This window comes from Pteropus medius, unplaced genomic scaffold, assembly GCF_902729225.1.
Source record: "Pteropus medius unplaced genomic scaffold, Ma_sr-lr_union100, whole genome shotgun sequence".
NCBI classification, from domain to species: Eukaryota; Metazoa; Chordata; class Mammalia; order Chiroptera; family Pteropodidae; genus Pteropus; species Pteropus medius.
In genome coordinates, this window is record NW_024354502.1 from 18,380,173 (window position 1) to 18,401,572 (window position 21,400).

Genomic DNA, 21,400 nt, shown 5'->3' on the forward strand with positions numbered 1-21,400 from the left:
TATTTATTCTCTAGAATTCTGCTCTTTCTCAGTAAAGGAAAGCAGTTTTATTAAAAGATTTATAAGGCTACTTCCAAACCTAAAAGTCATGATTCTAAATCTAGGAGCTAAGCCACAGAGCATTGATTGACATCTTGGTAAACTATAGGTAGATGGCTTGGGGCTAGATGGATCTACATAGTTAATTGGCAGATCTGAATTTAGAAGACAAAGAATAAACACAAAGTTTCCTTCATGTATTCTGTTCCCCTGACCTCTCCCCTCAACTCTAGATTTTTATTTCTTTTCTTCCTTTTATAGCCAAACTCTTTCAAACGTGTCTATACTCACTGTCTCGCTTCTTTCCTCTTCTTTTAAATGTACTGTAATCAGCCTTTTACCTCCTCTGACACCACCAAAACTGCTCTTAACACAGGTTAACACAATGACTTTCTTCTACTTATTAAATTTAGCGATCACTTCACACTCCTGATAATTCTCTCCTGTTTCAAGTACTTTCTTTACTTGTATACAAAGTCACTATACTCCATGGTTTCCCTCGAACCTTTCCCTTTGCATTTTAAATCAGAAGAGAGGACGGTGGTAAGTCCACCATTTAACCCAATGCCGAGGCATTTCTAACACATGGTTATAGCTGGAATCCACAGACACTTTTTCTTTTCTTTTCTTTTTTTCTACTATGAATGTAGAAGTAGGAACATAGTAATGTCCCTTTAACCTCTGGAATCTTATGAACTTCACTGTGAGATTCAAAATAAACAATAAATCTGTATCTCCCAAATAAAACAGTAAGAGGATATACTCAATATCTTAAGTATAGGTAGATCTTAATTATAGATAGATCAAGAGATTAAACTAAATAAAAACAAGAGTTAGCCTATGTAAAATATACAGAGATCTCATCTTTCAAATTTTTATTCATTATTTTCTTTTTAGGCCCACATATATCACATGCAGAATTGGTCTACATAACAACAGTGATGTTTTGCAGTAGAAAGGATTTTTATATAAATGATAAAAAATAAATTAATAATGAGTGCTAGTAACTGAAGTCCTAAAAATCATTGTCAGTAGAACCTTTACATGTAGAATCAAAGGAAATACAAGAAAGCAGAATAGCCTAGAGGTGAAAGATTTAACAGTATTCAGGGCCAACAGAGGTCAGAAAACCAAACAAACATGCTGAGAGTACTTCATTAGTTAAAATCATTAACCATTTTAGTGACTTCGTTTGAAGCAAATACTGTCTTGATACATTTAAATGCACTTAAATACAAAATGGCATTAAATGTTCTTAAAACTTGTTGCATCCTAATAACAGTTAAGAAGATATATTTACTCTTTCGGATCACTGACATATAGTTAAGTTCCTATGAACAAATCCTTTCATAGCTACTATGCAAAAATCATGGAGGTCAAGAAATAGATAAAAATGTAATGTATATGTAAATATATGTTAAGCACTCCTTTAAATTTTTGTTTTATAGAGAATAATCATATTTTATAATAATTAATTAAATTTTATTTTGTCATATTATTTTTGTCTTTTTATAACATCCTAGCTTATTTTAAGAATTTTATACACTGAGGGGCGTCAACAAATAATTAACACTCCACAATAAGATAATTATAAAATTATTTTAGTGCTAATTAGATCTTACATGTAACATTGTAGACATTATTTATAAAAGATGAAAACAGGGAAGAAAATATATTTAAGACTAAAGGACATTTCGACTACATTACTGAAGCATAAAACTATTAATTTCTTAATTTGGCTCAATAACAAGGGCAAAATATTATGATATAGAGAAATTTTAGAATGTTGATTTTTCTTGATGTACCATTTTAAAATGGTGACATTCTAAATCAATATGTGTAGCTATATTTCATTATCAATTATTATAAAACATACCATCCTACTGTTTTTGAAAGAACTTAGTTGTGGTGACTTACAGAATTAAAATGCCCAATAGTTATAGGAAAACTAAATTTAGTATTAAAATTAATGATCTATTTTTTACTCACCTGCACAATATATTAATTCATGTATATAAAACTGAAAAAATCTATAACTGTTATAAATGTTCATTTAATATAGAACTCATACAGTTCATTTCATCTCCTACTTTAAAATATTTTAAAAAGTTTAACTTTATAATTTCTGGATTGAAAAATAACTGTTGTGTTTTCCTAAATGCATGACTATTACTCTTTTCTTCAGAATCTTACTCCTTAATATGAACAAGAAAGCAAAACTTCTGATTTTAATGCCATAATCCATTTCAACAGAGTAAGATTTTACCAGAATCCAATAATAAGTATTTTAAAGGCAAATTTCATATTCAGAAATATATTTTAGAAAGAGCAGACACATTAAATATTAGATAACTGAAACTGGGACTAGTACCTGTATTCATGCTTATTTAATTTAAGAAAGCATATTCATGCACATCACAAATGTCAATGCTGAATGTCTGATATATAGAAAGGCACTATGAACTTCTATTGGACTTGCCTTTTTTCCCATTATTAGGTGGGGTTGGTGTTTCTCCCTCATTGTCTTTATAATATTAAAAACACACAATAGTGATTAATTATTAATGTCATTAAGAACCCAAATAAAAACTCAGCACACCACAAAAAATGACATCACACACTAGAGAAACAAATTCATGCACTAAATATGACATCCCACATTAATGAAAACAAGAATAAAGTAAATCTTTCTTATCTTCTAAGAAAAGTAATAAAAATAAAATGAGGAATACCAAGTCAAAAAGTCAGGATGATTACAGTTTATGTTTTATGCTAATTTAAGAACTGATGTAATTCCCTAACTTAATTTTGAGAATAAAACATAAGCAACAAACTGGTTAAGCAATGGTTTTTTTTTTTACGCCTATAGCACCCCGTCTTCCTAGGTGGTCTCCCATTCAAGTACTAACCAGGCCCGACCCTGCTTAGCTTCCGAGATCAGACAGGATTGGGCATGTTCAGGGTGACATAGCCATATGTGCAAATGGGCTTCTTTATCTTAATGAAGTTTGAAAAAAAAAAGTGATCTTAACTACTGCTGAAATCATCAAACTAACAATATCCTAAAAGATGACTTTACTTTGGAAGCTTATTCGTGAACAGTGTGAAAGCCTTTCACTATTCATATGGACTAGTCCGAGATATACAGGAATGGTCAATAGGAAAACATTAATTGTACAGCTAAATTAAAATAAAATTCATTCTTACAGTATTCCACAAAAACGTTATTCCTATAGCATTTTCAGGAAAATGGAAGATGTGTGACATTCTAATAGTATACTAGAAATTCAAAATAGAGAGTTATACATTTATATAAATATGTATTTTACTTGCCTTTGTTTTCATTATCAGATGTACTCTCATAATTTTTCTCATCTGTACAACATTTAAAATAGTTACTGATAATTAGAAACTGTAGCTTAAGAGGTCTCCGTCTTAAACTACAAACACCACTGAAAGAATGCATCTGTGAAAGTATGTCGCATGCACAACTTACATAATGCCACTGCTTTAACAATGGTAAAGGAGAAAATAAAAGGCACATAAAGTGTAGTCATGAATAAAAAATGATGAGTTAACCATAACATTAGATCTAAAGTTATCCTGCATAGTTCAAAGAAATTTTAAAAAATGTTAAAGCTGACAGCTTAGATTAGGATTCAACTCTAAGTTTCAAGTAAAAATAGTGAAAATTGGACAAAGAATTATATAACTATATTTATTGCTTATATAATATTTTAAGGTTTAAAATTCACAAATATTCTGACCAAAAAAGTGGCAAAAATTGTGATATCTAAATATAACAGGGACTTAAAAAAACACCAAAATGAAGTTGTCTCCATAACCATTTAGAAGGAGGACTCTTTGGGGAGAAATAATGATGGTCAATAAATATTAAAGCAATACTGACTTGAGATGAAGAAAAAAGGAACTATAGTTCATCGTTCTTCTTTTAGGAGAAAAAAATTTATGGGTAAAATGATGGTAGTCTCAAAGGTTTAAGAATCAAAATTTTGGCATTTATATTCTGCTCTATATTTACTTGTAATTCGCTTCTACAAAATCGAAATTCTTGCGAGAAAAGGCTAGGACTTCAGTGTAGTTTTATTCACTGTAATACATGGTTAAAAAAACCAGTGTTTTAGCAGGTATTCAATAAACATTTTTGAATAAATAAGTGAACTGAATGTAAACCTGGGGTAAAAAGATAAGTGTAAATTGTGGTCAGAGGCATTGTCTACAATTTAGTTTGATTTAAACATTGGGAAAAATGTTCAAATGGGTAAATTAAATATTCAGATATTACCTAGACACCTTACATAATACCTCTCCATGAAAAATTAGGTAATTTATTTTAAAGTTAGTACTAAAAAACAATCTGTTCTTTTTTGTACATTTATAAATTTAAAGCCTGAGGTCTCACATAAAATTGAAAAGCCATACTTCCAAAACAGTCAATTATTTATTTTAGACAAACAGACAGACCTGCCTTGACCTCGTCACCCTGCTTTTCTCCCCCCTGCTCTTCCACATGCCCAGTTTCTTCATTAACTTCTGTATTTGCACAAGTAAAAATAAAAATAAATAAATAAGGCCAGATATGTATATTTGTTAAATTTTTGTGAAATGAAACAAAAATATTCAAATTATTTATGATATATAAGTGATTGTAAAAAGACAGATTATTTTGAACAAGTTTCTGACATGTTATGGAATCAAATAAGTATACTGGTAATAAATGATCATACTGTCTCCTTCTACAATGACTCTGATTTGTAAAAGATCTTCGGCCTCTAAGTACTTACAATATGCGATAACTGTATGAAGTAGGCAAAATACTTTGTCTATAAATTTGATATATTCTTATACAAATATTACATATCTTTTCTTCTAAAGAAACAAAAACAATATTATAAACCCTCATTTATTTTTACAAAATGCCAATGCATCAAAGTTAGAAAAAAATTTTTCTTTAAATGCCTTATAGTTGTTTAGTATATTGTACTTTCATTATATTGCCCCTATTTTCTCTGGTTCTCAGACAAAGAGAAGATGACTAATGTTGTACCACTGTAAAGACCAACATGTATAAGGTTTTAAACTAATTTAATTAACAGACAAAAATATAACATAACCCAAATCAAAAGAATTAAATTAGTTAGGAGTTGCTCAGTTTTTAGCTGTTGAACAGGATTAGAAAATAAACATGTCATTACTTTTATTTCAAAATAATACCATTAAGTTACAACCTCTGACAACTCTTTAGAGATAATCCAAACATAATTTGATTTAGCCCATCGATTAACAGTCTATTTTGGATTATGTTCCTTTAACTTCGCTAGAAGTTGAAGACTTCTAAAAGATATTACATATCTACTTTAAAGCTAAAGAAAACTACACAATCATGTATCTACTGAAGTCTTCACTATTAACATTTATAAAAACACTATTAACATCATTCATACTTATAAGCAAAACAAAACAAAAACCAAAAAAATCTTTTTATTTCATACTGGAAAAGATAAGGGAGATTTTGGCTCTCCTCTCTTTTATTTATAAAAATGGAAAAGTCACAAAGAGAACATTAAAGGAAAACTGTGACTTTAATTGATTCTATCAGGCAAAAAACAGTATATAGAATATTTGTTGACAAGCCCATTAAAAATTTCCTCAACCCTGTCTTTTCAGTATCGGCTCTATGTTGGTTTTCTGGTATATTTAGTATTACGAAGAATGGACTACTCAAATCTCAATAGATATTGCGGTAAAAAGTATTAAAATTAAATTTTAAATTTTGTGACATAAACTTTCCTAATGGAAAGTACTTTTAAAATTACATACTCCATTATTATGCAAATAATTAAGAATAATATAGAAATGCTGCTGAAATCTTTTTATCAGGTAGCATAACAGACCATTAGACACAACAGCACTGGGTTTTTAAAATTATGGTACACAGTAAATAGAAAGGACCACAGAATAGAAGTTGGTAAATCATTCAGCTATAACTAATAAGAACAAAACTTGTTCTATGTTATACAAAGCAATAAAAGTACTGCTGTCCAATTGTAATGCGGTTGAAAATGTGTTACAAACGGTTATAGAATATGAATTTTAACATAAATATGTATAGAATGACAAGATTATTTTAATGGTACTTTATACACTATTTGAAGTTGCTTTTCAGTTTTTAAATAAATATTTCATGCATTCATTCAACAAATATTTATTGAGGGTTTATAATGTGCCAGGAATTATTCTACATGCTGGAGATTATTCAGTAAATAGAAAAATTAACAATTCTTTAAAGTTGCGAAGTCAATTTCAGAATTCTATAATTAGTAGAGGAATGTTTATTGTCTTAGTAAATGTATGCCACTCCATATATCACAACTCAATATTTTTTCTTGAGTCATAAAGTACTATGACAATAAATCTGTACATATTTAACTCTGATATACTGTAAGCAGGCTTGCTACAACATGAAAAATGATGTAGGAAATACAGACCATAATCACTATCTAACTCGACAACTTTCTTTTCTAGAAAGCCAAATTTGATAATTAAAAGGTCATAAATATAAAATAAAATATATGATGATAACTATAACTATACTAGGTGTACATCCTCAAAGACATAAACACAGACTGCAATTGATATCTTAGCTTGAAGTCTTGCACAAAACAGACTAGTTTAAAAGGCAAATTAAACTTTTTAAAAAGAGAAAATTTTATCTTGTCATTTAAAGAAGTTAAACTCTTTGCATTCTTACTTGACTGAATCAAAGAAATTTAACTCTTTGGTATAATTTCCAAGTAAAACAAAAGTAGAATACCAACAGTCGTAAAACAAAATAACTTTAGTGTATATAAAAACCTATACGATAGAGGACATCAATTGCAGTTGGGTTTATTTTTGCTTACAGAACCCCCAAAAAGGCTGTCAGCACAAAACAAACCCTCCTTTATGTACAGACCTTCATAAGGTTCTATCTCCTTGACTCCATTGTCTAGGAAAAATAAAATAAAAACAAAACAAAAAAAAAGGAACCAAAGCACAGGGGTTAAAAACAACAGAAATTTCCAAAGGCACAGAATGCATCATCTTTTAAAGAAAAGTTAAATGGCGATTTAAGAAATTTTTTTTTTGACACAGCACATCCAGTTACTATATATAGGGACCATTTAAAAAATGATGTTAAAAATTATTATATTCTATCATCCCATGCTTTTAGAGGTCCTTTATCTAAGAATTTATTTATAGATGTTTGGAGATTATGTTCATCTGTGTATAAGCAAATAATGCTTCTTATGCAAAAATTTGAAAATATTAAAAATATCAGTACAACATGCATCTTTCTTTGTATATTCATGATTACCTTTTTCTGGTACTCCAGTTTTGAGAAGGATCACCATTGTTGTGCATCAGCTAACCAGTCCTTTGCAGTGTGTGAAAATTGATTTGGCTAGTTACTAATAAACTTTATGTAACTATTGACAATTACATAAACTTAGTTGTAGCGAAGAAATATCATCCAACTGCTTATTTAAGAGCATTAAGTTTACTTTTCAAAATGCATTAATTCAAATTTTAAAAATGTGCAAGAGCAATAATGGTAGGTTATTTTATCTTCATATATTACAAATTTTAAGTGCAAAATACATAATATTTAACAATTAGCAAATGCAGCTAAGGCATTCAATTAATGAAAGAAGAAAACTAACACAAAGGAGTAAAAATCTTGATTCACCTTAGCTTCCTTGCGTATTTCCTATATGACATGGTTAGAAATAAAACTTACTTCTCTCCAATGTTCCCTTTGGCGGAAGCTGTGGAAGTTGTCGGCCCCTTCGTCCTGCCACTGGTGTACTTGATGGGCTTGTTTGGACAGACCCAGTACGAGGATGAGACCTACAAGATACACCATTAATATTCATTTTCGATAGAATGAGTTAAATACTTTTAGTACATTGGGTTCATAGGATAGCTGTATAAATGCAATTTTAAAAGAGGTTTAGCTGCTGATTAAAAGGTTAAGAAAGTAGGACACAATATGGATATTTAAATAATTATCTAAATAGCCAAAGATGTTTATTCTTTTGTGCAATATGCATACATACACAGATACATGCACAGAAAATCCTACAGTACAATCCATGGAATTATTAATGTAAATTAATATCCTACACATATGAAAGCAAGAGGATAATTCTGCAGCTCGAAAAATAAAAGATAATGTTTTATTTTCTTTCTACCAGACTTCAAGCTCTTAATTCTCACCTCTCTCCCTTGATCTAAAGAGATTTTTACTCAGGCTTCTATTAGATATCCCTTTATTGGAAAATATCTGATGAAACTACAAATAAAATCCTAAAAAATTCAAAATTAAGCTAAGGAAGATATTGGTCAATACAAGATATTAGCATTGATAGAAAGAAACTAAAAGTCTAGTTTTATTTATTGTTGTTATGATGATTATTCCAAAAGTGATGTCTAATGAACACAAACAATTTCTCATTCTGTAGGAGAAGAACATGATAGTTATGAGGTGCATTATGTGGGGATTTACCCAGGACTCCTGATAAATGAGAAATCACAAAACAAATGCAGTCAGGACAGTTAATAAACAAATTACAATGGTAGCCACACACTATTATATCCACTGGATATAAATAGTGTGCATACACTGAAAAGGTTAGTATCAACTGTGATTAGTGATCAGCCAAGAATGATAAAAGAGACCATTTAGCTGCTGGGAAAATAAAATGGTGTGCTGGTGGGGCAAAGGGGAGTTAGTCTGATTGATTTATCTTTCACCTCGATAAGGCAGGTGAAGGAGGGGCAGATCTTCCAGTCATTAATGAAGGCATCGACCTCATGAGGTTTGTATCAGGACGTTCAGTGGATCTGGAGCGGGTGGTGGTCCGCTCTAGGAGAGGCCGCTGTTCTGCTGATCTGGATCTGTGATATGGCTGTCTATCTGCTGCTTCACAATCCCTGCAACGTTAGTCAAAAAGCAGCTCAGTTGATCTTCAGTGCCCTTCTGCTATTTGGTTATGATGCATCAAACTGGTTTTGAAAAGGTAATTGTTTAAAATTACTGAGTATGTAAAGAATTTCTCTTCCCCAACATATTCTGAGCAAATTTTCACTAAACTTGAAAAATTTCTAAGGAACCAAAATCTACCTTTAATAGCAATTCCCAGTGAAGATAACAGGAGTTGCTCAGTTATAACCAATGACAAACAGAAATGCCTGCTTTCCAAAGTGAATTCCCATTTGAACATGTAAAATATGTGTAGTATTTTATTTTAAAAGAATTCAATGACTTTTCCTACCATTTTAAAAAGGGTAAAGAAAACCATATGACCACTATGCTCAAACCCCTAAGGCTGTTTATTATAGTAACTAGGATATAAAAGGTTTCAACGCCATCATAATATACTAATATACCTGAATCAAATAGAAGAATCAAAATGTTATAAGAAAATGGTGCTACTTTACAGTCTGTAGCCATATATAAATATGGTCCACAAGAAAAATCACTACAGAAAACTGGTTAATCAGCCAATCCATACCATCTATCTCAATGCACTTTAGTGATGCCAACCAATACAATTCCGAATGGGTATTAACTGATTGAAATAATAATGGTTCAATATCTCTCTTTGATCACAAATAAACCAATATTAATCCTAATCCTTGTTGAAAGAAGAACACTTAAATTTAAGTAATCTATCATTATTGATATTTTTTTATCCTTGGAGTCTAGCACAATGCTTTTAACACCCAACACGTGGTCAATAAATGTCTTCTAACACCAACCCCATCATATGTGAGACAAACCTAAAAATACTAGCTTTGACTCTATCTAGAACTCCAAGTAATACATACTCCAAAGTTTACGTCAAATCAAACTATTACCTCCCCATGAAGTTGTAATCACAGAAATGGAAATGCTTACATAGTACATACAGTAAAGCAAGCATTAGTCTTCCTCAAGACTAATGTATCAAGGACTTCCACCTTGTAAGGAAGACTTGTAAATTCTCTCAATCTTATTTTTGATAATAAAAAATGCAGCAATTAAAGAAAAATAAGAAGAGAAAGGACACAATTTACCATATGTAATTAATTATATGGCATACAATTTTGGACCAGTAGACATTAGATTAAATGACTTTAGGAAGTGAATACTAAGTTTATTCTACAACATATCTTGTGATTATCTTACATTTTTAAATTCATAGGGTAACATATAAGTCAAATAATTTTTAAATATTTTTAAGTTCATGTACCATAATATGACTGATTTTTAAGATAATGTCAGTATGTTTATATAAGTGTATTCAGAATATGTCAAAAGCTAAAATTAAATGTAAATACATATACAATATTCAATTAATTGTCAGAGGGAAAAGAAGCCAACCGGATAGTTTAAAACATCATAATTGTATTTTTGTTCCTGAAAAACTATTTTAGAGAAAACACTTCTCTTTAGAAATAAAAATGCTCAATAATTTGTTAAAGATTCTTAATGTACCTATCTTTGTATATCTGCATCACAATAAATAACCAGAATTAAAGGGATGTACATATTTTAGATTTCTTAAAACCTACTTTTGAGAGAGTATCAATATTTACATTATTTTCAGAATTCTTATTATCCTAAGTTAATAATAAACTTATCTCATTATCTAACATGTAGGAACAAAACTCTGTGCAATATCTATGATTACCCAAACAGAAAAGCAGGCTAATATATTTCATTTACTTATGCAAATTTAGATTTATTGTGATTCCATCAAGCAATTTTTCCAAGTGTAAAAGGAAATGTTAGAATATGCACTTTCACTTCTTTGACACTATATTATTAATAACTGAAATACATAATTGTGAGTGAAATCCAGAGAATTATTTAAATGTGTTGCTATATTTTATGCCCTGATAAGGATGCCATTATTTATAAAGCAAACAGGTCACTCCTTAGAAAATATCCTTTTAAAATTATAACTCTTTAGTGACCAAGTTGTTTGACAACTATAGTCTCTTTTAAATTTTATTTATATTTTCTCTCCTTATCATAAATATAAATTATATGATTTCTATAGTGTGAAATGAAATACCTGTTGATAAGTAAAACATAAAAAGAACAGAAGAAGGTAGAAGTTTCGTGAAATGCTCCATGACGTTTAAGGGAAATCGAAAATTACCATATTTAAAATTTTGATAACACAATAGAAGGTCAAGATAGCTCCTGCTCCTACAGTTGGTTAAGAATAGGTCTTACTGGATAAGAATTAAGATAATTGCTGAGAAAACGAAAAGCAACAAAGCCTAAGTCTCATATATAATGCCCAGTCTCACAGCAGGTATTTAAGGGACTGAGATACAAAACTTGACAACTTCCACCTAAATTCTCAGTGAATTTTAATTTTAAGATGAAGACTTATAATTAGTTTTGAATAGTAGCAACTGTGATATGAGAAATAACTGATAATCATTTGCAAGGCATAAAACATTTAAGTTCCCATCTAGGGTTCTTAACTTGGGGTCTGTATTTCAATATAAGTAGTTTCCTGAGTAACCCTACTTATTTCTTTTACTTTGTGCATTTCAAAACATTATCAGAAAGGATGGTCATAGGTTGTACAAGACTGACAAAGCGTTAGCCATTTAAGTGGTTAGGAACCACTCACCTATAAAAAAAATAAATTTACTTTTTTTTTAGGTAAATAATTTGTCTTTTAAAAAGTGGTTTAATATATGTCATAGTTCTGTTTTCGATAAGTAGTTTATACTTTCTAATACACGTTTAAAATATTTCTTTTTTTATATGCCATTTACATGGATGGATACAGATTATTGCTACACCCTATTTAGTGGCCGCTAATTCCAACAGCAAGCATTTGGAGCTGTGCAGTTGAGCAGACTCTGCACAAACAGCTAATTCATGCTGACTGACACTATTGTAACACCCAGCTTTAAAAACACGAGAGCATGTGCAGATTTTTAGATGAAGATTTCTAAGGGGAAAATATTTTTATAATCATCTAGTGAAGTCCATTTTGAGTCATATTTCCTCTCAGTATAGTTGCTCTTAAAATTTTTTAAAATTTTCCAAGTATGTGGCCCAGCTTCCTGCTTATTTCATCATTTTTTGCTACTTATTTAACTTATTCTCAAAGTAGAAGGAAGTTATGCAGTATAACAGGGAAGAAGAGACCAACGTGCATTCTTTTCTAAAACCATTTATATACAGCCATCACAATGATACAACTCCAGATCAACATAAGCTCAATGTAGAATATCTCCCTAGATATGACAGAATACTACAAATACTCAAAAAAAAGGAAACCCCAGCACAATGCAGTTTCAATGTAATATTTGGATATGTCGATAAAAATTGTCCTAGAATATAACTCAGACCTTGCTAAATCAGTCTTTTTTTCATGTTTATATCGTAAAAATGTCATAAGTAAATGTAATAGGTTTTCTTGAAAAATACACCTGTAAAAAGTAAAGCTGTTTAGGAATTAGTTATTATTTTTTCTTTTCATAAAAATTATTTCTCTCTAAAGCTGACATCTTAAATAAAAAAAAAAATTGGACATATATCTGAAGGACAGTAAGTATAATCTAAAGTTTGGGGCAAAAAATGCCTTCCTATATCCATACTGTGTAATATACAGTAAGGTGATTAACAGCAGAAACATTACACTTTTGATAAAATATCTTGATATAAAGAGAATGTCTGAGCATTAGCTACGTAATAGAAGAAATAAATATAAAATAAAATAAAAATTTAAATGAGATATTTTAGGGTAATTAATATAACACATTTGTATAACTTAATAATTTAATTATATTATAGACTATAATTTTCATAATGTAAATAGTACAAATTTAACTTTTTTAAAACTCTAGTTTATATTAGTTTAGCACTGCTTCCAAAGTTAAGAGAATTGCAAGACACAAAATACTCACCAAACGAATCATGGTAAATAAATTTTGTGTACAAATGAAAACATTTTATTATTTGGGTGGAAGATAGATCAATTTATCCTTGAGAATGACAGCATTTTTCTACAGAACATTTCTGTTCAGTTAAACATAAATTCTGTATGATTATTAAAAGTAAATGAGCTTATTAAAAAATAACAGCAATATCTCGAGTCAGTCGTTAGTAACAATCTAAAATGTGAAAATGGTAATAAAACATATACTCATGAGAAAAAACAGACAGTTGTAGAAAAATATATTACTATTACCCATAAGCCTACTTTATCATCAAAAAGAGAAGTGTTCTCATATCTAGAGAGGTATTTTTTTAAAAATAGTCATTATTGAAAACAGCAAGAAGAAATGATTAAGTATCTCAATTTCCTCAAGAAAATTAAGGACAAATACAATACTGAACAATACAGATGTAGTATTAACTATGCACACGCAGAAACATATAAGATGTAAATGTCTTGAGAATAGTATTTTATCAAATATTTATAATTTTTATTTTTATTTAATTTTACTTCAAAAAATAACATAAACAAAATCACAACAAATAAGCAGGATTATTTACCCAGCAACAATTAACATGCAGTAAGCTAATACATCTTTAAAATATATTTTCAAAATCCTGAGCCATAATATAATTACCACCTTTTATCTATAAGATTTCTATTTTACTAAATAAAAATATTCCCATTTTTAGTGGATGTTAAAGTTTAATAATGTTTTGTCATTGTAAGAAATTCAAGTTATTCCATCAAGGTATTGGCCCTATGTTTTCCTTTCCCAGGTCTTCAAAGATTCCCTAAAATAACAAACATTTTAAAGATGTATCTCTTAAGGACCTAATTATGCATTGATATTGTATTATATGAGTAAACGTGATGAGGCAGGTCGTCACCCTAGAATGTCTGAGTGCTATGTTCAACAGTTTTACTGATCAACTTTGAACAATTTACTTAGCTTTCCTTTTGGTTTATTAGTTTTACATGGATAGTGGAATGGGGGTAATGCAAATTCCTCACATACACTGCCGCCTGCTGCCCTTAACTGTCATTTCATCATCAGTCCAAATCACATAGTTAGAGGTAGCAGTCTGAAGATTGATTAACCCCTGCAAACCGCGCGCGCGCGCGCACACACACACACACACACACACACAGAGGTGTGTACATTTTCAAGCATAAATACTATCTGCCCCAGTCACTACTGATTACATGATGCCTAAGAGTCAGTTTAAAAAAATACCGAAAAGCAAGAAAAAAAAGGGCACACTGCCAAGAGGCAAAAGCAATCACTGAATAGGACTCAGAGTGACACAGATGTTTATAACTATCAGATAGAGAATTTAAAATAAGTATGATTGATATGTTAAAGACTATAGTACAAAAGATGGACAACATGCATGAAAAGTGAAGAAATTTCAGCAGATAGGTGGTCATCATAAGAAAGACTTAAATAGGAGGCCTGTGGTGGAGAAGACACAATGTGCTGAGGGGTCCTGGGCTGGAGTGGACAGTGGGCAGGATGCAGATGACTTTGAAGCAGCACTTGTAGGACACAATGAAGAATCTGTCCATTGTTGGAGTCTTATGTCCTGTGCACAGATTCATAAGGACTTGATCTGGGCTGCTGTGGGATCCTGTCAGAGGAGCATGCTGGGGTGATATCTGTTCTAGCCCAGAAAGCAGCTAAGCTAACCTCTGACTCCACTGATATTCCTGTGGTGTGTCTAGAATCAGATAACGAAAATATTATTACCCAGAAACATGATGACATCACGGTAGCAGTGTGCAAAATGGCCTCTTGATTTCTCGTATCAGTTCTCCAGCAGTTTGACATAGGGGCTTGATCTTACCTATGGTAATTATCTTAAAGAGTTATTAAAGTTCTAGTAGGTAGGCCATTTCTTTAATGTGCATCGAGCACTTTCCTATTAATTCTAGAGTAAGCTTCTTTTTGATACTTTGTGGATTGACTTATCAAAATATTAGTAGGAAAGATCATGTTTTGAAGCAGCATGTCTAAGTCACTTTGTATAAAAATTTTTATGTTCAATAAATCTGACTGGAAGGGGAGAAAGTCAAATGGACATGCTAGAAATAACAGAAAACAGGATATGGCAAAATGTTAGTTAGAAAATTAGCTTGGAGTCATTGTATAGAGATCTTAAATGCCTGGTTAAGAGGTTTAGACATTTTATTTAATTAAATGAAAATTAAATCCATTTATTTTTCAATTAGAGTGACTAAAAATTTCTGAACAAAGGTAATTTTTAAGTAATAAATAAGGAAGATTAATTCAGTAGTAGTATATAGGATTAATTAGAGAAGGAAAAGTCTGACTTGTAGTAAAGAGAAGTAGAAGCAGAGAAAAAGGTATGGATGACAAATATTATAAATCTCAATGTATAAAATATATAATATACAGCATTAGAATATAGACAACATACAAAATTATAGAAAGAAAATGTTAGAGTTAAAAGGAATCTCAGAAGTCATATAAACCAATCTCTTTCATTTAGAAATAAGCAAACTATAGTTCACATAAACTTGGACAAAGTCATACAATTAGATATTTTCTGAGCTGGAACTTGAATTGAGCTTTCTTGATTCTAAAGTTTAATTTCTTTGATAGCAAAAATGTTTATCCCTCTCAATAATGTTTGACAAATCACCATATGAATTAAATGTAGAAATGTGTAAACCAAAGAAAAAAGCTGAAATTCCCAGCCTCCAAAATAAAATGATGAACTATTAACAGAAGTAGAATTTTTGAGAGAGAATAGTAACTTGAATATTCTTGTACAGATATCAATCAGAGAGAAAAATAAGTTAATCTGAAAAGTCTATTAATATTTCACTATTCACCGATTCATTCATTCTTTCAATATTATTTATTAAGTTCATATTATGTGCCAGGCACTATACTAGGTTTAGAAGTTTTGGTCAAAGCCATAGCAATGATAGGATATAAGATAACATGGTAAAAAAGTTGAGGACGCGAGAAATAGTAAAGAAATTAAGGAGACAGACGAGCAGTCAAAGGGTAAAATGAGAATCAGAATAGTACTGCATTAGAGAAGCTAAAAAAAGTGATTAATAATGGCAGATGCAATGAGGCAACAAGAAAAAAATATATATAAAAAATATAGTAAATAACAACCATGGAGAAAATCATTTAAAATAAAGTGCTGGAGGCAAAGGTCAAACTGTAGAGGGTTAAAGCTTAGGAACTAATGAAGGTGTGAAGGAAGCATCTGTAAAAATACATACCCAAGAAACCTGTGTGTGTGTGTGTGTACTCGTGCTGACGCATGGAAGAGATGGGGGTGAGGGTAATCATTTTTAAAAGTAGCTTGAGGGTGCGACAAAATAGAAAGAAGGGATCATCATGGAGACTTCAACAGTAATTTGAGGAGAAACAAAATCATGAGAGATTGAAATTGCAAGAGAAACAAAAATAATTAATGGAGAAAACTTCCAGAGAAATTAAGAGAGGCAAGAGTCAAAAACACAAATAGAAGATTAGCTGCGATGGAAAAGCAAATACTTGTAGGGTAAAAGAAGACTGATAATAATACAAAGAAATAAGGCAAAAAGGAGGGTGGCTCAGGAAGTGTGAATTGAATCTGACTACATTTATTGAAAGCTCTCAGTACTACTTCCCACAGGACATCTGTAAGAAAAAATCTATATCCCACACAGGAATCTCATCCTCCAATGACTTCTCTAGATTTGTCAGAATCCTTGCTCTAACTAAGGTCCTAGTCATGGCCCCAAATACCTTGAAATAATACCACTCACTGCCTCTCTTCAAACTCCATGGCATCCCTCAGCACTACTCTAGACTTAGGTCAGATCCTTCCCAGAACCTTACTCAGTTCTAGCACCAAAACAATTCCCAATTTGGCACCAAAACAATGCAGGCTGTTTGAGGTAAATCATTTCTATTCAAACATCTTACCTCTGTAATTCTTAGTTATCAGGTACAGGCCAATTTATCCCCTAATATCTTCTCTCTAAATTTTTCATCTTTCAGCTCTTTTGTATCATTTTAATCTCCTCTAATTCTTTTAGCTGTATTTTCAAGAATCTTTATCCAATGTTAACAAACTTCCTTATATCGTCAATCTTTCTACAGAATGGTTTCTGCATATTCCTACCTTAAGAAACATTTAGCTCAACATTGCAGACTCTGCTTCCAGTGTAGCTCTCATCTGCAAAGCTACTTATTCTTTCATATTTCATAGTCCATGGATCCAAGAGAGAGTGGCTCCCTAGAGATAAATGGCCCATTATTCCCTCACCGCAATGTACATGTCTTTATTTCTATTAAGCATGTCACTTACCTGTAACATCCATTAATAATCCAGTTTGTTAACATCTATCTAACTTCCAATCACTATCCTTTTAGTCACTGATAATTTAGGGAATTGGTTGTCAGCCATCTTCTTTATCCCAATTCCTACGGTAATGCTAGGAGATTTCAACACACATACAAAAAACTGTTCAATAATCTTGAACCACATTATCTTCAAATTTCAATGATCCTCACTTTTTTTCTCTGTATCACTCCCTCTACCCCCACATATACATACATACTTCTGGGGAAATATTATGGATCTTAGAATCCAATGAAACTATTCAAAATCAGAAATACTAAATTTCAATATCTCAAATTCTGATTAAAATCATTCATTCTGTTAGGTGTCTTACTCTCACTTTACTTGATCTTCATTTGATACTTTTCATTCTTTGGTCTCCCAATTCCTGCCAGTATATATCACCCTCTTTGCCTTCCTTCCTTCCTTACTCACCCTGGACTCTATGATTGATCATCTAAACCACTCTCGTACCAACATTCAGATCTTCCAAACATTTATCAGAACTCAAAAATTGGTTCAATGACAAAATCTGATATCTCCACATCTAGGCAACTGAGTATCGCTTACACAAAGCATACATTCATAGAGACTGGCACATTGCAAATTCATGGTTTCCAACTTTTGCTCTGCTACTACCACCAAAAACCTTTTAACTTAATAATTTCCCATCACTTTTACCCAAACTTTCCCATTTTTAATCAAACATCATATTCAACTACAGACCTCCACCCTCAGGAATTTGTCTCAAAAACTACCTGAATCACAGCGACAACAAAATTGAAGCTATCAAACACAATTACTGGCAATTTAACATTATTTTATTTAAAAACTTGCTATTTCCAACTCTTTCATGTATTTTATTCTTGTCTAAATGATAAATAAGAGCTTCTTTCTATTTACAAACTCCATCTGTGTCTTCAGTCCATCCCCCTACCCCTAAGGCCTTTCTTCGAGTCATCCTCTCTTTTTCTCTGAATTTTCAACCTATCTTTTCCTAAAAGATCCTTTCCTTCAGCCTATAAACACATGATGTATTCCCTATTCTAAAAGAAAGGAACCTACAGTGATATTATATATCCCTAGACAATATTTCTTTTCCACACTCTCTCAGAATGTTTATTTTCTTATCTCCCAGTCACGCCTCAGGCCACTGTAATCTGCCTTTTTTCCCTCACCACCCTTCTGCAATCACCTTCGTTAAAGTCACCAATGACTCCTCACTTGACATATCTAATGGGCGTTTATCATTTACGATTTTTACTGTTGATATTATTTCTTCCCTCTTAAAACTATTCTTTCACCTCTATTCTTCTTACTCTTCTCATGCTCCCTTCTCTACATCCTTCAGAAGCTTCTCTTTCTCTGTCTACCACTTAAATATTAATGTTTCCCAAGGCAGAAGGAAACTCCTTGGTCCTCACATCATGAGTTGTTTCTCTGGTCGATTTCACTTTTGTTTTTGTGGCTATTTCCCATTAGTAGTGAATCAACTTCCAGATTGTTCTATGTAACCTAAAATTCTTCTTATGCTTTAAAATTACTTATTTTACTTCCTGCTAGAGGTTTCCCTTAACCCTATCAATAATTCCAAAGCTCTCGCCTAAACTGATTCCTCCCCTAATACCTCCCATTTCCACCTTTGTTAAGGTACCATATGCACCCAGTTCCCAAACAATGAGGCTGGGAGTATTTCTTGACTTTTTGGTCTCCCTCTCAACATCCAAATCTCAACATTTACCAAGTATTATTGATTTTAATTGATTAAGTCTCTCATCTTCTGTCTGTCTCTCCATCCACTACCTTACCCAGTTCAGGCTCCCAGTTTCTGTTGTACTAGACCAAGCCAAATACTTGAATACACTTTTTTCTTTTCCCTTTGCTCTCAAATCATCAATCCACAGAATTTCTGGAGTAATTATTCTAGAGTAAATAAATATGTTATAGCCGGCCCATAATTTAAACTCTTCAAAGTATGTCTATCACTTACAGTCTTAGTTCCGGCATAGAGCATACAAAGTTATCCATCATTGGGAACTATCTCTATCATTGCAGGTTCATTTCTTGCTATTCCTCACCTTTTGGATAATGCTCCAATAGCACTAAACCATGGTATTTATTACTTTAGCGACTTTGCTCATACATTTCTTTAAAATTCCACTGACATCTTACCTTGCTTCCATATAAATCTAAATAATTCCAATTCCTCCTTTAAGATATAGTCTAGTTGTCTCCTCCATGACATCTTTACATAAAGTCCTTCATCATGCTACTCACCATTAATATCAGTAATTCCTTAATATGCTATGGATAGTTTTAAGTAGAGATAAATACTAAGAAAAAAAAAGTGGTGTATGGGGTAAATTTTAAAATATAAAAGGAATAATTATTAAAATAAAAGATATATCCTATTAAAATGACATTAATAAAAGGTAACATGATATCCATTCTAAATATGTTTAAATGCTGACTGTGTTTTAAAATACACAGTGAATCAGAGATAATTTTGTACTGGTCAGCATAACCCGGCTAGAAGAAAAAAAGTTTCGATTCCTAATATTAGCTAATATTTTTCTCCTAAAGTTATGTAAAAGAAGTTTAGCAAACAATTATTTTAGTATTTAGGTCTGTTTCAAAGAGATAGCACTCATAATTTTTCATTTTACAATCTTGGGATACAGAGACTAGTGATTCTGATTCTTAACAGATTGGGGGTGTCTTGTTGCATTTACTACATTCATTCCACTCAAAAAATTCCAGATTTCATATAACCAAAATATGGCCCACTTGGAGCTATTAACACATATTTATTCCCAAAAGGTAAATTTTCAGACCACAATTTTAAATGCCACCTTGAAATCTATGCTGGGAAACTGGACACAGAGAGATGGTGCCACTTTCTTTCTTTCTTCTTCTTTTTTTTTTTTTTCATAACACTCAATAAAGGGATCACTTCGCCTTTAAATGTTCAGTTATTTTGACTCAAGTAGGTAAGTGAGAAAGAATTTGGGTAATTTAGTTCAAAAGCTATTCTTCAAGAGAAAGAGATTGATCTAATTTTAAACTTTGTCAAATAGTAAAAGATAAACAATGTAGCAAGGGAATTGAGGATATTTCTGCGAAGAGTCAACCTCTGGGTACGTAAGTACGTAAAGAAAATTGAAGACTAACAGGAAAAAGTGAGGTTCAAGAGAGTCAAGTTCTCTATTAAGATAAAAGAACTAGCGAGACAGAAGTAACTTGATAAAAGAATAAGAAAGAACCATGTGGACTTCTGGTCTAAAAATTGGAGTATGTGAATTAGGATTTCAAAGATAGAAAAATTTCTAGCGATGATAAGATTCAAAGTAAGGCCATGGGAGTGACAGACTGAAGTAGAATGGGATGTAAAAGTTCATTACCTCCAATTTGAGACAGTCAAGAAAATAAGTGGGTGCTAAACAAATCATTCAGGTGAATGTTAACATCACTCAGGCTGACAGCAGAAACTGTGATGAACAGGAAGACTAAAGGCAGGTACCAAAATTTTCAGTGAATAAAATGGCTTAAGTAAGTGGTCAACAAATAATAACATGGAAGGGTAATGGGTGGTTGTGCTCAGTTGCATTACATACAAAGGTACAGGGGTTCAAGACAGGAAGCACAGAATGTTATGGTAATAAATATAAGAGAATGGATCAATGACTAGATAAGCCCTTATATCTTCAACAATACCAGAATCTCATAGTGGATTGAGATGGGAGTTAGAGAGACTGGGTTACTCAGAAAGTTAGCAGAGTGAAAACAAATGATCAAAATCACTTTTTAAAAAGGCAAAGGAAAGGGAAGTTAAAACGAAAATTTGACTTAGCATTTATTACTTCTGTGGAAAGAGAACACGAATGCAGTAGGCAAGTACCTTACAGGTAGAAGCAAGGCACATAACCATATATTCCGGTTCTCGGTTTGGGTAGTAGATGCATGGATGTT

General features: G+C 31.6%; 1 protein-coding gene and 2 pseudogenes across 22 annotated transcripts in view; 1 reads left to right on the top strand and 2 right to left on the bottom strand.

The window, feature by feature from the left end:
• Positions 1-21,400, bottom strand: part of RIMS2 (regulating synaptic membrane exocytosis 2) — a 548,506-nt gene that overhangs the window by 174,210 nt on the left and 352,896 nt on the right. For 14 of the 22 annotated variants that reach the window (XM_039854030.1, XM_039854006.1, XM_039854009.1 and 11 more), the window contains 3 exons: positions 8,857-9,036; positions 7,841-7,950; positions 7,016-7,048 (listed from right to left, as the gene is read on the bottom strand). In XM_039854030.1, the coding sequence (XP_039709964.1) occupies positions 7,016-7,048; positions 7,841-7,950; positions 8,857-9,036 (323 nt within the window). The remainder of the gene's footprint in view (positions 1-7,015; positions 7,049-7,840; positions 7,951-8,856; positions 9,037-21,400) is intronic. The other 8 variants (XM_039854017.1, XM_039854012.1, XM_039854023.1 and 5 more) reach the window with 3 other exon arrangements.
• Positions 2,900-3,018, bottom strand: LOC120595840 (uncharacterized; annotated as a pseudogene).
• Positions 14,563-14,857, top strand: LOC120595693 (ragulator complex protein LAMTOR5-like; annotated as a pseudogene).